Below are 24900 nucleotides of genomic sequence, written 5' to 3' on the forward strand. Positions count from 1 at the left end.
CACGGCTGGCTGAAAGCAGGTATCTGGGATTTGTTTACCTTCTATAATTGAAACTTTGTTGCTTTCAGTGGAGCTCAGAGCCAGCTCCTGCTCGCCCCAGTTCCATGGCCACGGCTGGCTGAAAGCAGGTATCTGGGGTTTTTTTACCTTCTATAATTGAAACTTTGTTGCTTTCAGTGGAGCTCAGAGCTGGCTCCTGCTTGCTCCAGCTCCGTGGCCATGGCTGGCTGAAAGCAGGTATCTGGGGTTTTTTTACCTTCTATAATTGAAACTTTGTTGCTTTCAGTGGAGCTCAGAGCTGGCTCCTGCTTGCTCCAGCTCCGTGGCCATGGCTGGCTGAAAGCAGGTATCTGGGGTTTTTTTACCTTCTATAATTGAAACTTTGTTGCTTTCAGTGGAGTTCAGAGCCGGGCCGCGGCAGGCAGGGAACCTTGGCTTCCTCCATAACTGGAGCAAGCAAGCCTCCTGCTCACTCCAGCCCCGTGGCTGCCGGCAGCCATCTTGGTTGGGGTAATTTTCATATAGTCGCTCTGATTGGCTGGTGGGCGTGGCTTAAGGCATAGCAAAAGTACGGTCAATTTGCATGTTTGTCTTTTATTAGTATAGGATTACTTCTTGTCCCATAAGTATGACAGATGTGGATGATAGTGAAGTTTCTTGGAGATGTGATTGCTGGGCAGACTCTCACTTCACAAGAGCCTTTTCTGTGGGTCCTGTGCCCAGGAACTCAGCATGTCACATGATCACTGTGTTGGCTCCTGTGTTTTAGGTTGTTGGACAGTTTGGAAGAATAACTTTGTTGTCAGCATAGCAGGCAGGTGTAGTCCCTGGGGAGAGAGGAAGTGGCATTTCACAGGCAGAGAGGGGTCCCATTCAGTGTGGAAGAGTGGCCGGAGGTGAGGCGTGTGTGCTGGGCCAGGTTGTGGCCGGATCGTGAAAGTCCTGCCTCATACTTGTCTCCAACAGGCCATTTCTTCTCGGCCCTGCCAGGATCGCTTTGCTGTGGTGGTTGATTTTAATGAATAGATGTGACTGTTTTGAAAAATTTGCTTTCCTCATTGGAGGACTTTTCTGAGCAAATACCACTGGTTTAGTGCAACTCAATTCTCAATAGATTATTTTCTTCTATTGACACGTGGACCGGAATCCATCTCCATCTCTTGTGCAGAATTAACTTTCAGAAATCAGCAGTGATACTGTTGGCTTGCTTTTCTATATAGTATTTTAATAGGAATCCCACGGAACTGCACCCACATATTAGAGTGAAATTTCAAAACATGTTCACAGTCAGTCAGCCTTTAGACTCTGTTGGACACTAGAGGAAAGTGAGCTCTGGCTATGCAGGTTCCTGGTCTTAGGTGGAGGGATTCACTGACTTCCTATTATAGACTGAAACTAGGAAATGGGAAAAGCGGGGGAATATAATGGAATGAGCTTTCTAAATCTTTTTTTTTTTTTTAGTTTTTAATAATATATGAATAGAAATTTTGAAATGTATAATAATTTTCATTCTTAAAGCAATTTAAATATATCCCATAACAACTGAGGGGAAGTATAATACTGTATGTGTGTGTGTGTGTGTGTATGTATATATATATATTCAAAATAGCTCCAATAAAATCTGGTTTGTAAAGTGTTTTATGAATTGACTTTTCCATGTGTCTAACTCAGGAATGATTGACTCTTTTTTTTTTTAAAAAAAATATCTTTTTATTGATTTCAGAGAGGAAGGAAGAGGGAGAGAGAGATAGAAATACCAATGATGAGAGAGAATCATTGATCGGCTGCCTCCTGCACGCCCCCCACTGGGGATTGAGCCTGCAACCCAGGCATGTGCCCTTGACCAGAATCCAACCTGGGACCCTTCAGTCCGCAGACCAACGCTCTATCCACCGAGCCAAACCGGCTAGGGCAGGAATGATTGACTCTTAAGCAAAGGAAGCTTCCAGTGTCTCATGACTTAGTAAAGAAAACAACATAGTAAATTTTTTTGTTCTCTAAAGAAAGACTATAGTAAAATACTATGCCTACTAAGGAATCCCTGTAGGATTTACTGAGTATGTTTAACCCTACAAATACTTTGAGCAGAATTGTTACTGCTAATATTATATAGTGTCATGTGTTGGAGATCCCCTAGTTTCTGACCACAGTTCGATGATTGGATGGACCTCGTGCTTGTTTTCTTCCCAGAGGTAACATCTCACTTGTGCTGTGAGTTCACAGGGCCTGTGCCTTCCTTTGTGTTACAGATGCGAGTATTGCCACAAGGGCTTTAAGAAGTCCAGCCACCTGAAGCAGCATGTGCGCTCACACACGGGGGAGAAACCTTACAAATGCAAGCTCTGTGGCCGCGGCTTCGTCTCCTCCGGGGTCCTCAAGTCCCATGAGAAGACACATACAGGTCATTGTCTGCCTGCCCTGGGATTGTATGGTTCTCTATGTGTTCATGGAGTTGTGCACCACTGCCACTATCCACTTCTGGGACATTTTCATCACACCCAAAACAAACTCCGTACCCCTCCGTGCCTCAGCTCCACGCAACCGCCACCTGCTTTCTGTCTCTGTAGTTTCCCTTCTGGACGTTTTATGGAACTGGAATCCTACAACCTGTGGCCTTTGTCAGTGGCTTCTCTCTCTCAGTGCATGTTCACGGCTCATCCACATAGTAGCATGGGTATCAGGGCTTCATTCCTCTGATGCCCAGTGGTTTTCCACTGTGTGGTTAGAGCCCATATTCCGTTTCTCCACTCAGCAACACTTGAGGTGTTTCCATTTGGGGCTGTGCACATCTGCATGTAGGTTTTCGTGTGGATATCAGTTTTTATTTCTCTGTTTAGGAGTGGAATCCTTGGTCCTATGACAGTGCTGTTTACATCTTTGAGTTCCCCAAACTCATTCATTGGTCCTCCAGCACTGGAGGAGGGTTTCAGTTTCACTTCTCATCATAGCTCAGTGTCTATCTTTTATTAGGACCATCCTGAGAAGTGGGAACTGGGATCTGATTGTGGCTTAGATTCACATTTCTCTAATGGTTAATGATGTTGAGCTTCTTTTCATGTGCATATTGAGAAATGTGTATTCTAATCCTATGCCATTTTAAAATTAAATTATACTCTTATTCAGATGTAAGAATTTTTTAATAGACTATCAGGTATATGATCTTCAGTTAAATCTATCACTTTTATCTCCTTAATACATTTAAGATATTAATAACGTTTCTGTTTAATATTGACATATATTCTGTATAAGGTTTTATTTGAAAACTAGAGGCCCGGTGCATGAGTTCATGCATGGATGGGGTCCCTCGGCCTGGCCAGCGATCAGGACCAATGGGGGCCATCTCACCTAGTCCCAATCGGGGGTGATTGGGGCCTGCTGGCTGGGGGTAGAGACTGCGGGAGGTTGGCCGGCTGTGGAACATTGGCTATCTGAGAGCACTGACCACCAGGGGGCAGCTCCTGTGTTGAGCATCTGCCCCCTGGTGGTCAGTGCGTGTCATAGCAACCAGTTCTGCCATTTGGTCGATTTGCGTATTAGGGTTTTATTATATAGGATAGCGGTGTACTGCTTAAAAACATACAATGAAACAAGGAAAGGTTTTGCAGGCCAGTCCGTAGGTTGGTGGGTAGGCAGTGGCTTTAATGGGTGAGAGCAGGTCACTGGAGCTCCGAAGGCCCTCTCAGGAGGCAGCAGAGCCATTGCAGTAGAAGTCATGTGCCTTGATCCTGTGGGTTTAGGAAGTCGGGGTGGCCCCTCTGTGAAGAAAAGACAGGTCAGAGGGAAGTGCCCTTTTTGGCTTGCTTCCGTGTCATCAGGAGAGTGGCCTCCTTGTTCAGACTTCGTGTGAGAGTGAAGCTGTGTAGAGGTGTGTAGGCTCTTCCTCGGGGCCCACTCTATCTCTTGCTGTAGGGATGTGAAAAAAGATGGATTTGAAAATAATTTCTGGAGTAGATCCCACAAACACATTGCTAGTTGAAATGTGAAAGACCAAGGGGCAGAGAGAGAAAGACTCTTGGAGCTTTGATTTCACTGGGAGTCTAGGAAGATGCTGTCAGTGTCCATGTTCTTAGACAGTGTCCAGTTCCTGAAAACAGGCGACCATAGCTAATGACCAGTCTTTGGCTTATTGAACATATCTCTCTTGGCTTTGACTACTTACGATTCTAAGGTAACAAAATACGTGTTTTTCCTCATTCCCGATGTCACAGGAGTGAAGGCGTTCAGCTGCAGTGTTTGCAATGCTTCGTTCACGACCAACGGCAGCCTCACCAGGCACATGGCGACACACATGAGCTTGAAGCCTTACAAGTGTCCATTCTGTGAGCAGAGCTTCCGGACCACAGTCCACTGCAAAAAGCACATGCGGAGGCACCAGGCAGGCCCCTCTGCCACATCAGCGCCTGGAGAGGCCGAGGGAGGAGGAGGTATTGTCCATTTGTTGATTTAAGGCTTATTAGCCAGATGCTAATGTAGTGATAAGTTAACGCACAAGTCACAAATAAAATTAATATTTTTCTGATTATGAAGCAGTATATGCTCTGTGGAGCACAGATTCAGAGAGGCCCGAGGAGAAGTTCTCTCACTAGTCACCGCAGACCAGACAGTCAGCCTCCAGGATGTACAGTCTCCCTTCCAGGTGGACACAGACGGAGATCTTAATTTCCTAGCCAGTAGGGGTCTGCCACAGTGCCCCATGTAAGGTTGTGGCCCACTCAATCTTCCCTCCCCTGGTGTGTATCCTGGATGTATTTGATACTGTTAAACACAGGTCTCATCAGTTCAAGCAGCTACACGGATCCCATCATGCTTTGTTCTGTCCTCTCCTGTAGACATACGTGGAGCTTCACCCCACCTCACTGGAATAGTAAGAGCGTTCAGGGACCTGTGCTCCCCACGTTCACTGTCTCATTTAATTGACATGAGAATTATGGTTTGTGGGACTTATCTCACTTTGTACATGAGCCTGCTAAAGGTTAGACAAGCTGATTTTCCCAGTAACTACAAGTAGTATGTAATTCCAACAGTATTATTTTGTGCTTGTACTTTTTGGGCTTATCAGTTGATTTATTTTGATCAAATTTCACAAGTAAAATTACAGTGTCAAGAATGTACACATTGTATATTTTGACACAGAATGCCAGTACACAGCATTTTAGTATTTTTAACATGTTAGTCCATATACAGCTTGAGATATGCTAGTTTGAACACATGTCACAGGGTGTCCCCTCTGGTGTGGCAGCACTGTGTATCACACATTCATATATGTGGAACGAACGTGCGGAGACAGGGTGTGTGTTTGGCGTGTACTCAACGAGATCATGTGGTCTCTCCCCAATTGCTTACTCCCCATCTGCTCTGCTGGACTGATTGCCATGGAGCTTTTTCTTCTACTTGGGGGAATACGTCTTTAAATGTACTTTACCTTCCTCAGGTAGCAAACCCAAATCCACTGCAGAGCATCTGTTCTTCTAGCTCTCCAGTAGCTGCTTCTCAATGTGGATGTGTCTGACCTGTTATGTTTAGTCAGAGAGCTCCAGCTTGTTAATCTGATAGTACCTGGTGGAGTCTTTATCTCTTTTTTTTTATTGTCATTGTGATTTAGTGAAATAAAAAGAAAGAAAATAGTAACTGTTTTCCTTCCAGTGAACTGAAAAAAATATAGGCCATCCATATGTTATTTCTAGACCCCCTAGTTTGCAGCCAGTGACAATAATCTCTAAGTCTAACATGTGTGCTCCTGCCCATCAATCAACAAGGCATCTAATGCCATGAGGTCAGTGCTGTGAGGACCGATGTGGGGGCTTGTTACGGCTTCACCACACACTGTGTGATGCTCCCCTTAGGTCTTGGTGTTTTCCTACTTTGGATCAGTGACAAAAAGACCTTACATGAAATCCCTTGTCAATAGAAGAAAAGTCACCTGTTAAATTATTACTATTTTTTTTTTACTCAAACCTTGTAATAGAGATTTAATTCCTTGCTGTTGACTGATAGTAAGCCTATCTGGCCTAACACCGCTGTCTTATTTTATATCTTCTGTTTATTGTGTTATATTTCACCGCCTCTTGTTACTTAATGGCTTTTTGTTATGTTGGTTTTGTTCTGGGTTACTTTAAAATTTTTAATACAGTTATCCATATTTCTTTATCAGTGTTGATGGGGCCTCCATCTGTAACCTGCTGCCCCCAACTCTTTCCAAGTTTTTTTGAGAATGTGGAATTTGAATTCATTATATTTTCTTTTTCTGGATTTCCTACTAAAAATGGCTGTCTCCCAGGACTCTCCTCCTCTCCCTCTCCCCGACCCTTTCTTCCCTTCAGTTCCTTCCTCGCCCACCCATTTCTCCCATCTTCTTATCTTTGGTTCCTATATTCTAAGAGAAATCATCCAGTTATTCTTTAAATTCACTCATTTGGTTTTAGCCACTGTCCACTTTGCTAGCTAGTGTTTCTGTTGATCTTTTTTCAAAATTTTTAGCCGTCTATGCACTAGTGACCTGCTCACAGACAGACTTACCTTCCTTCTGTACATTTTCATAGTGGATTATTCTTGTTTTTAATCAGGGTGAATATGTCCTTACAATCATTGAGAGAATACATACACACATATATATTTAAAGACATATTTTCCTTTCAGTAATTGGGGGCTGTTTGCCAGTTTATTGACTGGGCCTTTTATGGGCTGCTGCTTTCCTTTATTTGATGATAATTAATTTCCTGTCCATGTTAACAAATGGGTGACTATATTTATGAATACCCATGGCTGGTGTGGACACTGACAGGCTCAGAGCTCTCTGCTGGGCTGGCAGCTGCCTGTAAGAAGTGAACCTTTAGGCATAGTATCCTTCTGATGTCGCCAATCCTCCCCCAACGCGCATCCTTCTCGGACTTTCTTTCTGGTGAATGTGCTTTAGTTTCTCAGTACAATAGTGATGGGAACAATCTCTTTGAATCTCAAATGTAGCTCCACTGAGTAGTAACTAGTAAATTAGTAATTTAACCACACTACTCGTTTAGTCTAATAAACTTGTTCTGTGGAAACACATTTTTCATTGGGATTTGACCCTTTGCCTGTACTTCGTTTAGATATATGCATGGAGGAAGAGGAAGAAAATTCTGAAAGAAATGCATCTAGAAAGGTTCGTCCTGAGGTCATCACTTTTACAGAGGAGGAGACAGCGCAGTTAGCCAAAATCCAGCCCCAGGAAAGCGCCACAGTGTCAGAGCAGGTGCTGGTGCAGTCGGCTGCCGAGAAGGACCGCATCAGCGAGATGAAGGACCGGCAGGCCGAGCTGGAGGCTGAGCCCAGGTTCGCCAACTGCTGCTCCTACTGTCCCAAGAGCTTTAAGAAGCCCAGCGACCTTGTCAGGTAGGCGCGGCCTTGTGGGTGGGCCTCGTGCTCTGTGTCCCTCTGGCCATTGTCACTGCAGTCAGGGAGGCCGTTTCTGAGCCTGGTGCCACTAAAGGCACAATGACAGGTTTCCTGAGTCCCCACTTCAAGCTGCTGTAGATTTTGAGGCTTCCTTTTAAGCTCATGCAGAATGTTAATTAGAAATGTGTTTGCTCTGTAGATTGCTTGTACTTATTTCTATGTAATAGACTGTGGTAGTAGTGAAGTTCTAATTGGAGCTTAGTGATTCATTGAAGAGGACCTGGTGCAGCCTGTAGCGGGTACTGCCGGCCCCCACACTGCTGGTCTGTGAGAGCTCTTGTTTTTAGGACAGTGAGCCCTAATTTCATTGGCCTTTCAGGTTTCATGTTGTCTTTTGGATTTGTTTATGGTGTTTTTTTTGCAGAGAGTGAAACTTAAAGGTTTTGTTTGGCTAAATGTATTTGGTACCTAGTCTACATAATTTTTATTTATATGGATAGTTACAAATTTAAAATCATGAAGTTTGCTTGAATTGTGTATCACATAAAAAGGAAAAACACTGAATTGCCAATGTTTCCTGGCTAGACATGTTCGAATCCACACGGGAGAAAAGCCATACAGATGTGACGAGTGTGGGAAGAGCTTTACTGTGAAGTCCACCCTGGATTGCCACGTGAAGACTCACACAGGTAAGAGTGGGCTGCATCGCTGGTGCCCGACTGTGGCGTCTTGTGTTTGTTTTCTCCTTTGTATTGTGCACACATAAATACTCCCAAATTATGGGAAGCATAAAAACCAGGAACCATGATAAATAGATATAAAGGATTTTTCATTCCTGATGTGGGAAAAGTGATCTACAAAACACTAAGGAAAAGGGACGAGGTCTCAAATATCCAGTTGTCAGTTATCTTGTATTCTCAATCAGACTTAAATGCCAAAGAGATTTGGTTTATTGAGGTTTTGTAAAAACTGGAATTTGGCATCTGATTACAGTTATATGGTAGTAATTCTTTTTATGTGGGAGACAAATCTTATAAAAGAAAAAAATTAATGTATAATTTCCACAGCCACTTTCTCTCCTTTATCTGACTTGAGGGACTGAGGTTAATTAAGCTGTGCTGAGCCTTTGAGTCCTGATTCCGCAGTGTGTCCGAGTGGTTGGGAGGCAGGTGCCGACCTCCACCTGGCTTGGACCTTGGCCTCTGCTTCTGAGCCACTGGTCTGAGCCTCCGGGTCCTCATGTGTAAAATTAGGAGTTAAGTGACTCTCAGTAAATGTTAGCGTTGTTATTATGATTTGTAGGATGATGACTGTTGAGGTAATTTATAGTCTTAATTTTTGGTTATAAGCAGAACTAACCAAAAGAGCACAATGGAGTTTCACAAGTTTCTATAAAACCACATGATCCTTTTCTGATGGGTTCATATTTGGAACTAAGTAAATAGATACTTGAACCTACTGACATGCCTCTACTGTGGACAGTTTTTCTGTTTTGTTAGGTTCTGGGTGTTTGACCCTCTTGGAGGCTCTGTGAACAGCTGGGGTTCAAGGGGAGCATCCCACCTGTTCTTGCCTCACTAGGTGTCGCAGCCCGCTGACTGCTCAGGGCAGGTGTGGTGACATTCATGGTGACTGCGCATGACTGCTCAGGGCAGGTGTGGTGACATTCATGGTGACTGCGCACGCTGGGGTTTCCAGTCCGCTCCGCGCACTTGGGAGGGAAAGCAGTGTCTCTGAAAAATGTCAGGGCCTCTCTTGTCCTGGTCTGTGTCCTGGCCTGCCCGTTTCTGGGGGAGCAAGACCACGACATTTCTGCTCCTGGGACTCTCCTGGGCAACTTGATGCTCATGATAGGGCCCTCAGGTGCCTGCGAGGTCTTCATGACACTCTGGACACAGTGGGTACATGGTGCTAGACCCGGGGCTCTGCAAGCCCAGAGCTCACGCTCCCGGGTGGCCTCTACCTGTGCTGGCTCCTGGGTGCCCCCTTTTCAAGAAAGAAAATAAAGAGCTGAGCCATCAGCATGCCCTTTGCAGAGTCAGAAGTGGTGGTGGTGAGAGCTGGGCTATTGTCGCTCTCAGGAGGAGGGACTCTGTTCCCTTTTAAACCCTGGGTCACAGGCTCCACACTCACGCCGCCCACCCTGCCATGGACGTGACACTGACTTTCGACCCTTCACAGGTCAGAAGCTCTTCAGCTGCCACGTCTGCAGTAACGCCTTCTCTACCAAGGGGAGTCTGAAGGTCCACATGCGCTTGCACACTGGAGCCAAGCCCTTCAAGTGTCCACACTGTGAGCTGCGCTTCCGCACGTCTGGCCGGAGGAAGACTCACATGCAGTTTCATTATAAGCCCGACCCCAAGAAAGCCAGGAAGTCCACACCACGCAGTGCGCCCGAGGGGCTGCAGCCCGCCAGCCTGCTGAGCCCGGCCTCTGCTGACCCAAATTTGCTGATCATGAACAACTCGGTTCTGACTGGCCAGTTTGATCCAAACCTGCTTCAGCCAGGACTAGTGAGCCAGGCCGTCCTCCCTGGCTCTGTGTCAGGTATGGCTGCAGCTGGCGGGTGGGGACTGAGTAAGGGCCCTGAGATGTACCACATGTCTGCAGATGTGAGAAACAACTCTCCCTGTGTCCGTGACCTGGGGTGTGATCAGAGCCTAATGAAGTGCAGTTGCTATGTTTGGTGTTGGCTAGTCAGTGTACCCGCTCTCAGCCTCGTTTTCTGATCTGGATGGTGGTGTTCCCTCACAGGTGTGTTTTGTGATGATTGAATCAGACAGTGTGTGTATATGGTGTAAAGTGGGTTTTAGTGTTCCTTCACCAGATCATATTGATACATACATAAAAATTAGGTTTTCCTATTGATACCCATTCCTTCCTGTTCTTTTTCCATGCAGGTGGCAGTGACTGGACAGTGTCTCTGACGGATGGGAGCCTGGCCGCCCTGGAAGGCATCCAGTTACAGCTGGCGGCTAACTTGGTTGGGCCTAATGTTCAAATTTCTGGAATCGACACCTCTGGCATTAACAACATCACATTACAGGTGTGGCACCTGCCATGGTTTTCTGTGCTTAAATGTAGTCTGAGTCACACAGCATGAAACTTCATTACAAATGTCTGTGCTGCCTTTCAGATTGACCCAGGTGTCTTGCAGCAAAGCTTACAGCCCACCAACCTGCTTGCTCAGCAACTGACGGGGGAGCCGGGCTCGACCTCACACAACAGCTCCCTTCAGACAGCGGACAGCACGGTCCCAGCCAGTGTGGTCATCCAGCCCATCTCAGGCCTGTCCTTACAGCCCACGGTGACCTCTGCCAACCTGACCATCAGCTCGATGTCGGAGCAGGACTCTGTGCTGACCACCAGCAGTAGTGGTAAGACCCACTCCTATGGGCTTGGACCATGGAGGGTCAGATTTGTGCTCATCATCATGAATTTGAGTTTAGGACACTGTGATGCCATTTCTTCTCTTTTTAAAGCTCACTAAACAAACGTCCTATGCCTTAACTGATGTTTATTCAATATATGCATGTAGATTGCAACATTCACGGAATTAATTTTGTCCCATTGGCTTCCTATTTCATAAGGCTTTCTTATCTTTATAGGTGAAGGAATTAGAGATAACTGCTTTTTTTTTCAAATCTTTCTCATTTTGAAGTAACATTTTCACTAAAGTATTTTTAATATAAGAAGAGAATATTGCATTTTAAGCCCAGCTTTGTTTTGTTCTATAACAATAACCAGGGACTCAAGACCTCACTCAAGTGATGCCATCACCAGGCCTGGTGTCCACCTCCAGTGGCCCCCATGAGATCACCCTGACCATCAACAACTCCAGTCTCAGCCAGGTCTTAGCACAGGCTGCTGGGCCCACCACGTCATCCTCAGGGTCCCCACAGGAAATCACCCTGACCATCTCTGGTTAGTCATTCATGTTGAGCATATTTTTACCTGCAATCTAAGTCTGTCTTACTTATATTCTTTCTGTACACTCAGCTTTGCATAAAGCCAGTGCCCAATACGTGTTTGTAATTCAGGTAAGAAATTCAGGCATAGTGACAATGTTACTGCTCAAATTTGATAACAGAAATTAAAATTGATAGTTCCATCATTTCCAGTTTAAGTGATTTTTTTTCTCACATATTTTTTTGTTTAGCAACGAGCAGAAAACTGTTGCATCACAAGTCTCATTCATGCTCCATTAAGCGAAAGGATTATAATCCACATAAACTGTGCATTGTCAAAGATTATAGGGAGCTTACTCGCCTACTCTTTTCAGATTCTACTCGGATTATGTATACAAATGTGACCTATGGCAAACATTGAGAGGTAAATAAACAAATGAGAATACCGTTTGGCAGTGTAGGTCACTTGAAACTGGCAGAAGGACCCTATGAGTCTGTCACCAAGCCCATACATTCTGCCTCAGACTGCAGTATTCTTGTCAGGTGTTTCTCCTGCGTGTCATTCATGCCCCCAGCGTGTTTGACCTGTTAGCTCGGAGCACATGTTATGGGTGGCTCTGCCCACAGGACCCTTGGCTGTGCACAAATATTACTTCAGTTAAATTTTACAGTCTGTTAGCCATTCATAAGCCATTTGAAGAAAACTTGACACACACTGGGTAAAAGGAGAGGCTGGTCCTCACCTCCCTGAGTTACCTTGCACATATGCAGTGAAGATTCTGTAACTCATGTTTTCAGGCCAGTTGTTAATGAAAAGCTGTGTGAAACAGAACCAAAAAGTGAATCCTAGCTCTCCTGAAAACGGGTCCGCTCTGCCCATGGCAGTTGTACAGTTTCATTTGCCCGTACTCAGCCCGCTGTGTGCGGCTTCCTGTCCTGTTGTCTGTTTACAATCCCGGAGGGTGCTGGTAATGACAGAGCAGAGTGCAGCATCCTTTTGTCTTCTGATGATTTTCCCTCCAGTTCTGTATCGTTGGCTTGCTTATGCCTAACTTGACAGCAGAACTTTTTAAAAGCAACTTGTCTTTGTCCAATCTTTCCCAAGAATTCTGTTTGGTACTCACTGAAATGTCAGCAGGTTTAACTCTCATGTTCACCTGCTCCCATACTATTTGGTTCTATTACATGTGACATTAGCTGAGGGGCTGGCATGAGCGGGTGTGGGACCCTGCTGGGAACACATGGTGGGTGCGCTGGAGTGCTTGTGAGCCTCCCAGTGACAGTGAGCCCCCCCTATCAGACGTCCAAGGTGCGACAGCTCAGCTGGCCACCTGGGAGCCAGCTAAGGGAGGTGCTGGTATCATTTTGTAGTATCTCTTTGATCCTTTTTAACACATTTTGCTACACCTGGTGATCCATCACATTGGGAAATATTGTCAATTCAGTTTAAGTTTTATTCAACAAAGTGTGTAATTTAAGTGCCTAAATGCTGAGTTAAAGCAAAACTTTTAAGAAGCATTTGAAAAATACAGCTTAAAAAGTGTGAACAAATACTTTCATTTAGGGAAATGTATTTCATAGTCTTATTTTCACTTTTTTCTATAAACATGGTATTATACATTCATCACACTTGCCAGAGTGTCAGTCACCATGTTACTTTCAGATATTACAGTATTAATTTTCATTTAGGTCAAGACCTTATTCAGCACAGTTCTGGTGGAAGCAGTGAGCTAAACGGGACGATAAGATTGTCCGGGGCTACGGTCAGTAATCAGTCTGCAGGTGCCACCCTGACAATCAGCAATGACCAGCTTCTCACGCAGAGTGCAGCATTGACCGCTTCAGGTATGAAACTGACAGTGACATTGTGGGATCTGAAGGTCAGTGGAAAGGAGTGAGCCATCTGTTAGCACGACATCTCAGCCCCTCGTCCTGTCACATGCAGTGTCATTCCACAGTGGTTGATGGTGGTAGAGGTCTCTGTAGAGTTATCAACCAATTGATAATTCTATCTCTTAAGGAACAGCAGTAAGTAATGGTATTCAGATACCTAGGGCATTATGTATTCATGCACGTGGGCACTTTGATGGCTCCATGAAGCTGCCCCTTCCCCCCTGGGCTGTGAGGTCCTGGCTCGTCATCCTCTGGGCCCTGCAGTGTGAATTTTCTGCCCAGCCACAGTAGGATAACACAATTGAAAGACATCCTTCTAAGGCAGTGGTTCTCAACCTTCTGGCCCTTTAAATACAGTTCCTCATGTTGTGACCCAACCATAAAATTATTTTCGTTGCTACTTCATAACTGTAATGTTGCTTCTGTTATGAATCGTAATGTAAATATCTGATATGCAGGATGGTCTTAGGCAACCCCTGTGAAAGGGTCGTTCGACCGCCAAAGGGGTCGCGACCCACAAGTTGAGAACCGCTGTTCTAAGGTGTTGAGTAGACTTTTATAAAAATAAATGAGCACAATTAAAAGGAAATGAGCTCGTATAAAATCACACTTTCATAAGTAACTGTTAGCAGTTTAGGATGCCATACCTTTCTCATGTTCTTTACCTTGTAGAGGTTTTATCAGTTTCTTAGCCCTCTTATTTTCCAGCTCTCTAGTTCATTTTTTGAGAAAAAGTTTGATCTTACAGGTACTTGTACCCGCAGCTAGACTTTTTGTGTGCTTCATTGAAATGCTTTCTTATCCAGTAATTCATTTATTCAGCAAGAGATTGTGTTGTGTCCTGGGTGTAAGCATTGTACTAAGTCTGAGAACATGATACTGAGCAAGACACACATGGTCCCCTGGAATTTTGGGTCCTAGAAACTAATAGAGCACAGACAGTTATTAAAGAATTCATGTAATTACATAAACGATATATACAGGAGATAGAATGGTGCCAGTGAGCAGGTCAAAGGGGATTTGACTCAGTCCGGGTGACTTCTCTGGACACTGGGCTGAGCAGGGAGTAGCACTATGGGCCCATGGGGAGCACTTCTCCCAAGAGAGTGACATTGTGTTACAGGCCAGATAATCTCTGCTGTGCTGAGGCGAGGTGGCATGGTGTAGAATTTGGCTGGATCCAAGGAGGGCATGGGCCCCTCGAGACCTTAGAGGAATTTTCTGTCCATCCTCTCATTTGCTGAAGGGTAAACTGAGGCCTGAGTGATTAGGAATGGTCTAAACAGCATATTGGCAGATCCAGCACCCCAGCGTCTGGCCAGTGATGGTTCCCACTAGGTTTTGGGCTTGAGTCTGCTCCAGGCTCTGTTCCTCCTGCGTCTGCTCGCTTGTTCAGTTTGGGGCTCTGAAATCTGTCACAGAACTTACTTCTTACTCATTTGAAATGAGAGGTGGTTTGTTTATTTTTCAACTAAGGGGAATTTTGTTTTACGTTTTAATTGGCTACAAATTAGGACTTTCGGGTTATAATTTGGTCTATAATAGGTAATACATCTGAAGTATATCATATACTTTTAAGTTACAGAGCAGACTTTTTTTTGAAAATCATCCTTGTGTCTTTGTTGTTAAGAATGAGAGGTATTTTCTGACCACATCCAGAATCCTGTCCCTGGACTGTGAGATTATCCTCTTCCCCCCTCTGCGTGGGTCGTGTTGGACCAGCAGAGTGGAAAGAGGGTTAGCAGACTCTGGAGTGTCAGGAAACCAGGCTCCCCAGCCTGCTGCACTGGGGCTGGGGCTGGCCGGGGTGATGTGACCTATGTCTCTAGTGAGCCCTCGGCACACGGATGTGCAGACAGGGAGAGTGCCTGATGTCTTCACTTACATGGTTTTTATGCTACTTGGTGATCCTGGAGTTTTGATCAGGTGGAGAGAGCGGGTGGAATGAGGACACATGAAGAACTCTGAGGCTGTCTCAGCTCCAGTCTTGAAACTCCTGCCATCTGGTTAATCAACATGAAGGGTCTCCCTTCTACATCGGCTTCCTTGGACACATGGTGATGGTACCTCTCGAAGGTGAAGGTCTTGGCATCCATCTTTGAACAGTCCTGAGTTAGGAAGAGACTTCAAATAACTACTCCATTCTTGGTGTTAAGCGCATCTTTAGAGAGGTTTGCATATTCCATTAGTACTACTTACAATTAAGTAGCTGATCCCATCTGCACAGTATTGGTCAAGAGATTGTCTTATTATTGGGCAGTATTTACCTTAGAGTCAAAGTCACTTCCAGGATTCAGGCCACGCCAGTGAGCCTAGGCATTACAGTGACCTTGTTTCAGATTAATCATGCCATTTCTAAGATAAACTGCTAGGGAGCGAATGGCAGGCTCAGGCAGCGTTTCTGTCCAGTTTTATCTGGATGGCCTGTGTTCAGGACAAGCAGATGTGAGGTGGTAACAGTGTGAACTTGAGCAGAGAAGTCACCCAGACTGAGTCAAATCCCCTTTGACCTGCTCACTGGCACCATTCTATCTCCTGTATATATCGTTTATGTAATTACATGAATTCTTTAATAACTGTGCTCTATTAGTTTCTGCATGGGGCCTGATGGTTGCTCAGGGATCAGTGGACTCCTCTCTGTGGCTGGTCCCTGGTCCTGCTGGGACAGGGTCCTGGAAGTTCTTGCTGGAGTTTCCTTCCGTGGTGGTAGCCGTGACAGAGACTGTAAGGTCAGGTTTTTACTCTCCTTTCACTGTTCTTTCCCTCTGTTATACTAAAACAGAGTATGTTTATGTACAAAGACATTTAGGAACTGTAGAAAGCTTGCCGTAAAACTGGAATCAAAGATTCTGTGGTTTCTGTGATGCCATTTCAGAAGCTTAGACGGTGCAGGTTCTGGTGACGACAGACTTGCTCCTTTGTGAAGACTGTCCTTCCCACTCCCCCAGCCTCCCCACTGATCTGCTTACCTGGCCTTTCTTGTAGAACTTAGCACTGCAGCCGGCAGCCTTTCTTCCACGGCTCCTGCATCCCCATCGGCCCTCTCTGCTCAGAACCTGGTCATGTCTTCGTCAGGAGTGGGAGGCGAGGCCAGCGTCACTCTCACTCTGGCTGATACTCAGGGCTTGCTCTCAGGAGGACTGGACACGGTCACACTCAACATCGCTTCTCAGGTAGGTGCACACCTGTCCCGTCATCATGCAGTTATGGCACTCTGTCAAGGGGTGATTGGGAAACTTCATTAATTAGTTCTTCTCAAATATGTGTTCTGAACATTTTCTTTTGAAATTGAAGGTCTTTTTCTGATTTAAAAAAAAGGAATATATTAAGTGCAAAAAGGGGGAAACAAGAAAATTCAGACAATACAAAAAAGTATTCCTTAAAAAAATCTACTTTCCAAAGGGAACCACTGTTAACATTTTAGTGTATATTCCCTTCCACACCTTCCTGTGCACATATACTGACACATATTTTAAAGTTTTCAGGAAAGAGTTCCTGTGTATTTTGTGCGATTTAAACTTTCCATCTGCCTGCATTCTGAAGGTCGTCCCCATCCATGGTTCCAGCCCAGGCTTTAGTGGCTGCACAGCATTTAGTTTTACAGATGAGTTTACTGAGGGGCATATGCTGCATCAAGGACTCCATAAGTAGTCATTTATGTGCTCAGACGAGTCCCTGCCGGGGGAGTGCAGTCTCGGGGTGTCTGTGTCACATAATGCATTGAGTGAAGACGCTGAAAACTTGGGCAGCTTTAATTAGAAAATCATAAGTAATTAATTTATTCATCATAACTAAAGTAAGAGGTCAGTGAGCAGTTCTTTGCATTCGCTAGGTGATAGTTTTAGCCTGTCCCTTGGATGCAGCTGGAGCCAGAGCCCCCCCCCTCGGCCAGCGCGGGCACTTGGGAATCATGTGCCCTTGGGGAGTGAGATTATTGTAATTTCTACCTTAGTGTAAACCAAATACAGCAAAGGAATAAATTGAGTCAAGTAATCATGCAAACCAGAAACAAACAACTTTCATGTGCTACTTCAGTGGATTCCAGCTGACCATTGGGTTTATTTTATTGGACTTTGCTTATTGAATCAAGGCATTTGCATTAAGAATACTTAATATTAGCAATTGAAACAGCAATAATACACTAGTAAGTTACATTGTGTATAGGTTTTTAATTAAACTTTTTATTTTGAGATAATTGTTGATTCACAGGCAATTGTAAGAAATAATTTAGAGAGATCCTGTGTACCCTTTATCCAGTGGATGCTAGGGATGGCATCTTGCAGATCTGTAGATGGTGTCACCTAGGCGTTGCCATCCACAAGGTCAGGCACAGACCGTGTCCACCTTCAAGGACCTCACCCCTCCTCCCGGATGACTGCTAATCCGTTCTTCTATAGCTTTGTCATTTCAAATCAGGAAGGAATTGTCATTTCCCCTTGATAAGCCCACATGTGCTAAGAGTCTCCAATATCATCGCTTTTGGTTAGGAATGTTAATTTATGAGCCAGCACTGGTTCTTAGGTGTATCTGAATTCCTGGCCAGCAGTTGTATTTACCTTTGATTATTAAAATAGGAGATATGAATTTATTAATTTTGATTGACACCATTTTTCCACATTGGTATTGTGCTAAGAGTGGGGCAAAAGCCCGCAACAGATACGTAGCAGATGGGTAACCTTCCCTTGTAAGGGAGTCATAACACAAAGCTTTGCTAGTACAGATGGCACTGTTTCAATCTATCCCATGTTTGGGTAATACAATTTGATACATGGATATACCTAAAATACCATCATTTCACCTTTTTTAAAGGCATATGGGAAGTAAAGAATCCAAGTCAGCCCTAGCCAGTTTGGCTCAGTGGATAGAGCATTGGCCTATGTACTGAAGGGTCCTGGGTTCGATTCCAGTCAGGGGCACATGCCCAGGTTGTGGGCTCGATCCCCAGTAGGGGGCGATGTTGCTATATCTCACTCTCCCTTCCTCCCTGAAATCAATAAAAACATTAAAAAAAATCCACATATGTGAAACTTTAGACAAAAAAAAAAAAAAAAGAATCTAAGTCAATTTAAGAAGCTCTGCTTGTCTGGAGCTGTGCCCCACCGGCCTGTGTCCTACCCATTGCCCTGCTCTGTCTGCCTCGCAAGTGTCTTTCCCGGAGGAAGTGGACCCAGCATTCTGTATGGGTGGAGTTTTTTAAAGCCATCTCATCCCTGAGGGGAGGAGCCATCTCAGTCTTCCCCTCCTCCATTCTTTATCTTCCCTGTGGGAACCCAGATTGTTTTGTTCTCCTGGAGACATTGAGAAACAGCCTCACCTTCAGCTGCAGGGTACCTGACATTTGCCCAAGTGTCCTAGTGACTCCTTACCCTTCAGCATTAGGCACTGATGTTGAGTCTTTAAGTTAGTATGCTTCAAATGAGAGTCTGGATTCTGCGTAAGGTATGTTTAGAAGTAGCTTTGACTTTAGCAGTTCCAGTTCTGTATTAACTTGTTTATATAGATTCAGCATTTGTAGTACAAAGTCAGGTCATTTAAGCTGAGCTTCCCCTCTGCACCCCCATCCTGCTGACCATATCTATTATTGCCTTGTCTCCGGTTCCCAGTCAGTGGAGAAGGGTGTGCTGGAGTGGTCATAAGACTCATCGTAGTTCTGTGTAATACAGCAAAGTGGTATGTGTATTTTTAACAAGGAAACATTCTTTATATGAGGTTTATAACAACTTAATGGTCTTTAACGTGCTTACAAATTTGTGTGACCATCACCATATCTACTTTTAGGACATTTTGTGACTTTGTGCCAAACTTACCCCATGCTGTGCTGTGTCCTCCAGCCTCTGGCAACCAATGATATACTTCCTGTCCCTACAGATTTGCCTGTTTGGATATTTTCCATAAATGGAATCATATAATGTGTGGTCTTTTGTGACTGGCCTCTTTCACTTAGTGACTGCCTTCAACATTCATCCATGTTGTAGCCTGTGTCATACTTCATTCCTTTTTATTGTCAAATATTTCATTATATAGATATCACATTTTATTTACCCAGTTCCTAGATATTATGGGCTGTTTCCCCTTTGTGACTACCGTGAGTAGTGCTGCTATGAGCATTCATGTACAGGGTTACAAGCGGACATAGGTTTTCATTTGGGGGATAGATACCTCCAAACTAAATTGCTGATTCATATGGTGATTCTGTGGTTACCTTCTGAAAACCTGTCAACTTGTTTTCCAAAATGACTGTACCATAACAGATCTTCTACATTATTACTGGATATGATAATGTTTTGATGTCTACAGTAGTGATTATCCTTGTTCGGCAGGGTCAGCAGTTCCCAGCCTTGCTCACCGATCCCTCCCTCTCAGGCCACGGAGGAGCAGGCTCACCACAGGTCATCTTGGTGAGCCATACCCCACAGCCAGGGTCCACTGCTTGTGAAGAGATCGCCTACCAGGTACAGGGCACACTGTCGCTCACAACCATTCATGCTTTTTAAAAGCACAGACTCAGACGAGATGGGGAATGAGGAGGTGGGTCTCCAGCAAATCCTGAGTGTGAATGGTATGAGCTGTGGAGGGTCCAGGGACAGCATGTGCTGAAAGGCTGAAACTAGATATTGTTCCTTTCATGATTTATTGCACCACAAAGTGAGAGATAGCAAACAATAATGTGTATGGATCTAGTTTGAAATTTATTAACATCTTCTACTTGCCTACTGATCAGACCTCACATGCCATTTACTCCCATTTAGTTTTTTTATAGGTTTTCTTGAAAGACCTTTGCTGGTCTTTTATAGACTTGTTATATTTTCTCTCATATACACAGTCATATGTGTGTGCATGATCTATTTGTCATTTGACTAGTCTCATTTCTTAAAATGCAGGTTGTCCCATATTCAGTGAATGATAGTTCTAAATATAAAAGCGTCTAAACACTCTTTCCTTAAAGCTTTTCAGAGTTACAAATATAGTAACAATCTCTGAATGGAAGAAGCATTAACTTTATGCTTCAGCAATTTTAGCAAATGAGTGTCAAGATGATGACTCACTGGTTTTTTAGTGGGGCCAGGACTTTTCCATAAAGAAGGTAGACATGACCAGCATAGGGAATTTCCCTCATCTTGCTGAGTTTCTATTTGTAAAATGGTTGCACATTGGTCTCGGGGTCCTCAAGACCACACTTCAGTGATGCACTAAGGGCACCCAGGACTCAGAGACATCCATGGTTGTCATGGTGCAGGGAGCGGCACAGCGAGCACTTCCCTCTCACAGTGAGGTGTTGGGTTCAGAAGCGATGAATATTGAGTGTGTTGGTGGATCTGAGTGCCATGCGCTTGGGCTCTGTCACCGCATGCTTCGAGTGCACCACCCGTAAACCACGGTGTGTATTTGCACTTACAGAGCAGCCTGAAGCACCGCTTACTCTAGTGGTTCTCAAACGTTTTTTGACTCACAAGAAATAATGCCTTATTCCAGTGATGGCGAACCTGTGACACGCGTGTCAGAGGTGACACGCGAACTCATTTTTTTGGTTGATTTTTCTTTGTTAAATGGCATTTAAATATATAAAATAAATATCAAAAATATAAATCTTTGTTTTACTATGGTTGCAAATATCAAAAAATTTCTATATGTGACACGGCACCAGAGTTAAGTTAGGGTTTTTCAAAATGCTGACACGCCGAGCTCAAAAGGTTCACCATCACTGCCTTATTCGGTGTCCTGAATACACACGGGTGTTTTTGTTTCTTCTTTTACACATACAGGCTCATGTAGACATGTGCACACCTGACACAGTGTCACAAAATTGCTCCTGCGGCACATTGGCATTCTCTCTGCTCTCCTGACCTTTGCTCTTTCTTTTCTTCTTTCATTTCATTCTCTTTATTGAGTGCTGATCAATATTAGAGCACCCTGCAGACACTGTGTGCTGTTTTCTTTAAAGTATATCCATTTTTGTCTTTTCTAGTATTATGAAGAATACTAGGCTGGAAATAGAAAATTCCATCAGTTTTCTTTAGAATTGTTTATAGTTTTCATTCACTAAGTCATCATAAATTTTTATCCACAAAACAAAACTCCTGTTTATAAGAGCTAAGCAGGGAAGGCCTCCTGCTTCATTCATTTATTTTGTTAGTTATTTTTAGAGTATTGATGACATCCTATTAGAATGAATAGAAAGCCTACTAAAGGGTGTGATCCAAAGTTTGGGGGAAATCCTTTAATCCAATCAAAAGCTGAGAATTGTTTGTGGTGCCATTTGCTAAAAGACATCTCCAGCCATAGCAATAGTACTTGTTAGCAATATCATTTCTGTGTGTCGAAGCTAACCCTCGCACTAACAGCATTTACTGGGTCCTTGCTGTGTGCCAGGGACGGTCTCTCATTTAACTGTCACTGAACCCTGACAGGCAGGTACTGTGATTGGTTATGTTTCTCAGATGAGGAAGCGGCCCTGAGTGGGAAGGACAGCAATGTGGAAGCGGACAGGCAGCTGGCAGTCACTCTCAGGTGACCCCTTCTGTTCTGTGAACCCATTCAGTCAGGACTCTCAGTGGGTGCCATCCTGGTCTAAAGGCACCAGGCCCCACTGACCATGTCCACAAGGACACGCCAGGAACTGTGGCTGGTGCCTATGAAGTGTGTCTGTTGTCTTCTGTTGGTTTGCCAACTGCACCATTGAGTAAAGTCCTGGATTTCTGACCCATCTCAGGTAACTGACGTCTCTGCCCACCTGGCCCCGGGCGGCCAGCCCGAAAAGGAGAGCCGGCAGCACCCTTGTGTGGAGTGTGGCCGCAGCTTCGCGTCGTCCGCGCTGCTGCTGCACCACAGCAAGGATGCGCACGGCCGGGAGCGCATCCACGTGTGCCCCGTATGCAGCAAGGCCTTCAAGCGGGCCACCCACCTCAAGGTACAGTGCCCTCAGCCACCACTGCAGCCCCTCCCCCGATGCCCAGCCCACTCACGCTCAATGAAGGGCACAACTCTTGAGTCACAAACGTTACTACAAATTTCAGTGACAACTTGTGCAATTTTTTTGAGGAAAACGTCAGTTGAGATAAGGGTGTTTACCGGGGTGTTTCAGTCCTAAGACAGTGGTTCTCAACCTTGGCTGCACATTAGAATCACCTGGGAATCTTTTTAAAATCCTGATTTCTGGGCCTCATCCTCTGGAAATTCTGTTTCTTTGTTATGGGGTGGGGCCACAACATTAGTAACAAAGAAACAGAATTTCCGGAGGATGAGGCCCAGAAATCAGGATTTTAAAAAGATTCCCAGGTGATTCTAATGTGCAGCCAAGGTTGAGAACCACTGTCCTAAGAGGCTTGGTGACTGCACGAGCCAATTGGATGTTCATACGTTAGTCATAGTCAGTGTCGAATGCAAATGAGGAGAACATGGAGAGACTGTCATGCCTCAGAGTGGCCAATGCTAAAAAAGTGGTGAGCACCTGTGGCAGGTGTGGGGAGACTGAAATCCCGTCAGTGCTGGTGAGACTGGGCTCGGTACACCTTCTGTAGGGGAACGGGGAGGCCCTAACCAAGGGTCTCTGCACCTGCTTGCGAATCAGCACAAAATATGCCCAAGGTCATTCGTTGCGGCATTGTTTGTAGCCACATGTAACTGGACAGGACCTGAGTGCCCGAAGGTGGGGCAGTTCCTGTGACCACAGACATTTCTTCATTGCTGTGTTGTCTTTAACAGGAGCACATGCAGACACACCAAGCTGGCCCTTCTCTAAGCTCGCAGAAGCCCAGAGTGTTTAAATGCGACACCTGTGAGAAGGCCTTTGCCAAACCGAGCCAGCTGGAGCGCCACAGCCGCATCCACACAGGTGAGGAGCCGCGGGGCTGCGGGCTCCTGGCACAGGGACCTCTGACCAGACCTGGAGGAACCAGGACTTAACATGGAATACTTGTTCACCATAGCACACATTGTGTATAATACAAGGACCATGTATGCCGTTTGTCCTAATTTTTATCACGTTATTGCGGTAACTAGCCTTTAAGTGAAAGGTTTTGCTGCTCAGACTGTGAGCATAAAGCACAGTGTCAGGCCAGACTACCTTGTGGTCCCACAGGGCTTCCTTCCTGTCTCTTCTCACATTTCTCTACTGGCTTTTCCTGTCTCCACTAAGTCAGTCAGTCTCAGAAAAACACACAATAAGGGAGCAAACTCTCCCTGCCTCTCGCCCCTCTCTCCTCCTCACACAGAGACCCCTTCCTATGTCCCAGGCTCTGTCCTCCGCCTCTGCCTGGCCTGGGCTCCCCAGGCCTGAGCACCTTCTGCTCAGGCTGGGGCCTAGGGCCTCCTGGGACCTGTCCACCTTCTTGGTCCACATGCAGGCACCCAGCAGAAGTCGCACTGAGCAGCTTTTCCTTTCACTTTCCAGTGTCTGAATTAACATGAAAGCAGTTACATGTTTTTTAAAGTATTTCATAAGTCCTACTTTTAATCAAGTGGTAGGACAGTCTCATGTCCTGAAGGTCTTTTTGTTTTCCTGCCCCAGTGGGTTGGAAACACTGTGCCCCTCATTTATGAAGTCTTCAGGACTGTCAGCAGCCTCTGGCAGTCTCTCATGTGTCACCATGGAATGGACTTGCTGGCGGGAGCAGGAAGGACACCATGGTGACCCCTGTGAATCAGCCCTTGTCTGCCAGTCATTTCCATGTGTGTGCCCAGCTCCTGCATGTGCCCGTCGTGTGGGTGTGCCTGTCGTGTGCATGTGCCTGTCTCCTGCATGTGCTCCTCGAGGGCAGCTCAGGCACTAACTTGGTTGCTCTGCCCTCAGGGGAGCGGCCCTTCCACTGCACGCTGTGTGAGAAGGCCTTCAACCAGAAGAGCGCACTGCAGGTGCACATGAAGAAGCACACAGGCGAGCGGCCCTACAAGTGTGACTACTGCGTCATGGGCTTCACCCAGAAGAGCAACATGAAGCTCCACATGAAGCGGGCGCACAGCTACACTGGTGAGGCCCCTGTGCACACTGCGCCTTCTGTAGGGGGCCGGTGCTGCATCCTGCCCATGGGCCCTGGGGAAGCCTTCCCCAGATGCAGTGCAAGGCCAAGTGTTCAGTGTAGGATGCCAAGTGTGGGTCCAGCCGGGCCGCTCCGTGCCCAGTGCTGTCTGTGTGCCTGGCTCTCATAGGGCAGAGTCAGGCCATCTTGTCCACAGACGGGCCTCTGTCCATGTTGACACACTAACACTGGGCATATTGAGGCTGTGGCCCCCTGCCGTGTCCCACAAACCTGGGCCTGCACCAGTCTTTGTGAAGAGAGGGGTGATGGTCAGTGGCTGGATGGGCTGCAGGGGCCCAGTGGCCATGCAGGGCTGAGCTGCTCGTGTTGTATGTATGTGCTGAATAGAGCCTTTGGTGTCTGACAGATGGGCCGCAGGTTTACTTAGGTGTTAGGGTGGTGTGGCCTGTGCGTGAAGCTGACGGGCCTGCATGCTGACTGGCGACCAGAGGAAGAAGACACTGTTGCGGGGTTTTGAGGGAGAGAAAGTTCATTTTAACGGATACGCTCCAGGCCCTGCTTTACTTCCTATCAGGAAAAGAGGCGAGTTGTGAATGTTAGAGTCTGCCGCAGGAATAGCACCCTCATGGGCGGGTTTGTCCATGGCCACTGCCATTTTCACAGTTAGTACCGACATCACCCCTGAATCATTCAAACTGCGCTCAAATGGCTCTCCTCATTGGGGTGGAAAGCCCTCCATTTACCAGTAGAAA

The 24900-nt window shown here is 45.6% G+C and overlaps 1 protein-coding gene across 1 annotated transcript in view; it reads left to right on the top strand.

The window, feature by feature from the left end:
* ZNF236 (zinc finger protein 236) overlaps positions 1-24900 on the top strand; it is a 78153-nt gene that overhangs the window by 51084 nt on the left and 2169 nt on the right. The window contains exons 20-33 of the mRNA XM_014535907.1: positions 2250-2401; positions 4209-4424; positions 7086-7368; positions 7957-8060; positions 9553-9918; positions 10272-10417; positions 10508-10748; positions 11119-11295; positions 12969-13124; positions 16158-16345; positions 19493-19624; positions 21883-22080; positions 22875-23004; positions 23962-24138. Of these exons, the coding sequence (XP_014391393.1) occupies positions 2250-2401; positions 4209-4424; positions 7086-7368; positions 7957-8060; positions 9553-9918; positions 10272-10417; positions 10508-10748; positions 11119-11295; positions 12969-13124; positions 16158-16345; positions 19493-19624; positions 21883-22080; positions 22875-23004; positions 23962-24138 (2666 nt within the window). The remainder of the gene's footprint in view (positions 1-2249; positions 2402-4208; positions 4425-7085; positions 7369-7956; positions 8061-9552; positions 9919-10271; positions 10418-10507; positions 10749-11118; positions 11296-12968; positions 13125-16157; positions 16346-19492; positions 19625-21882; positions 22081-22874; positions 23005-23961; positions 24139-24900) is intronic.

This window comes from Myotis brandtii, unplaced genomic scaffold (assembly GCF_000412655.1).
Source record: "Myotis brandtii unplaced genomic scaffold, ASM41265v1 scaffold154, whole genome shotgun sequence".
NCBI lineage: Eukaryota > Metazoa > Chordata > Mammalia > Chiroptera > Vespertilionidae > Myotis > Myotis brandtii.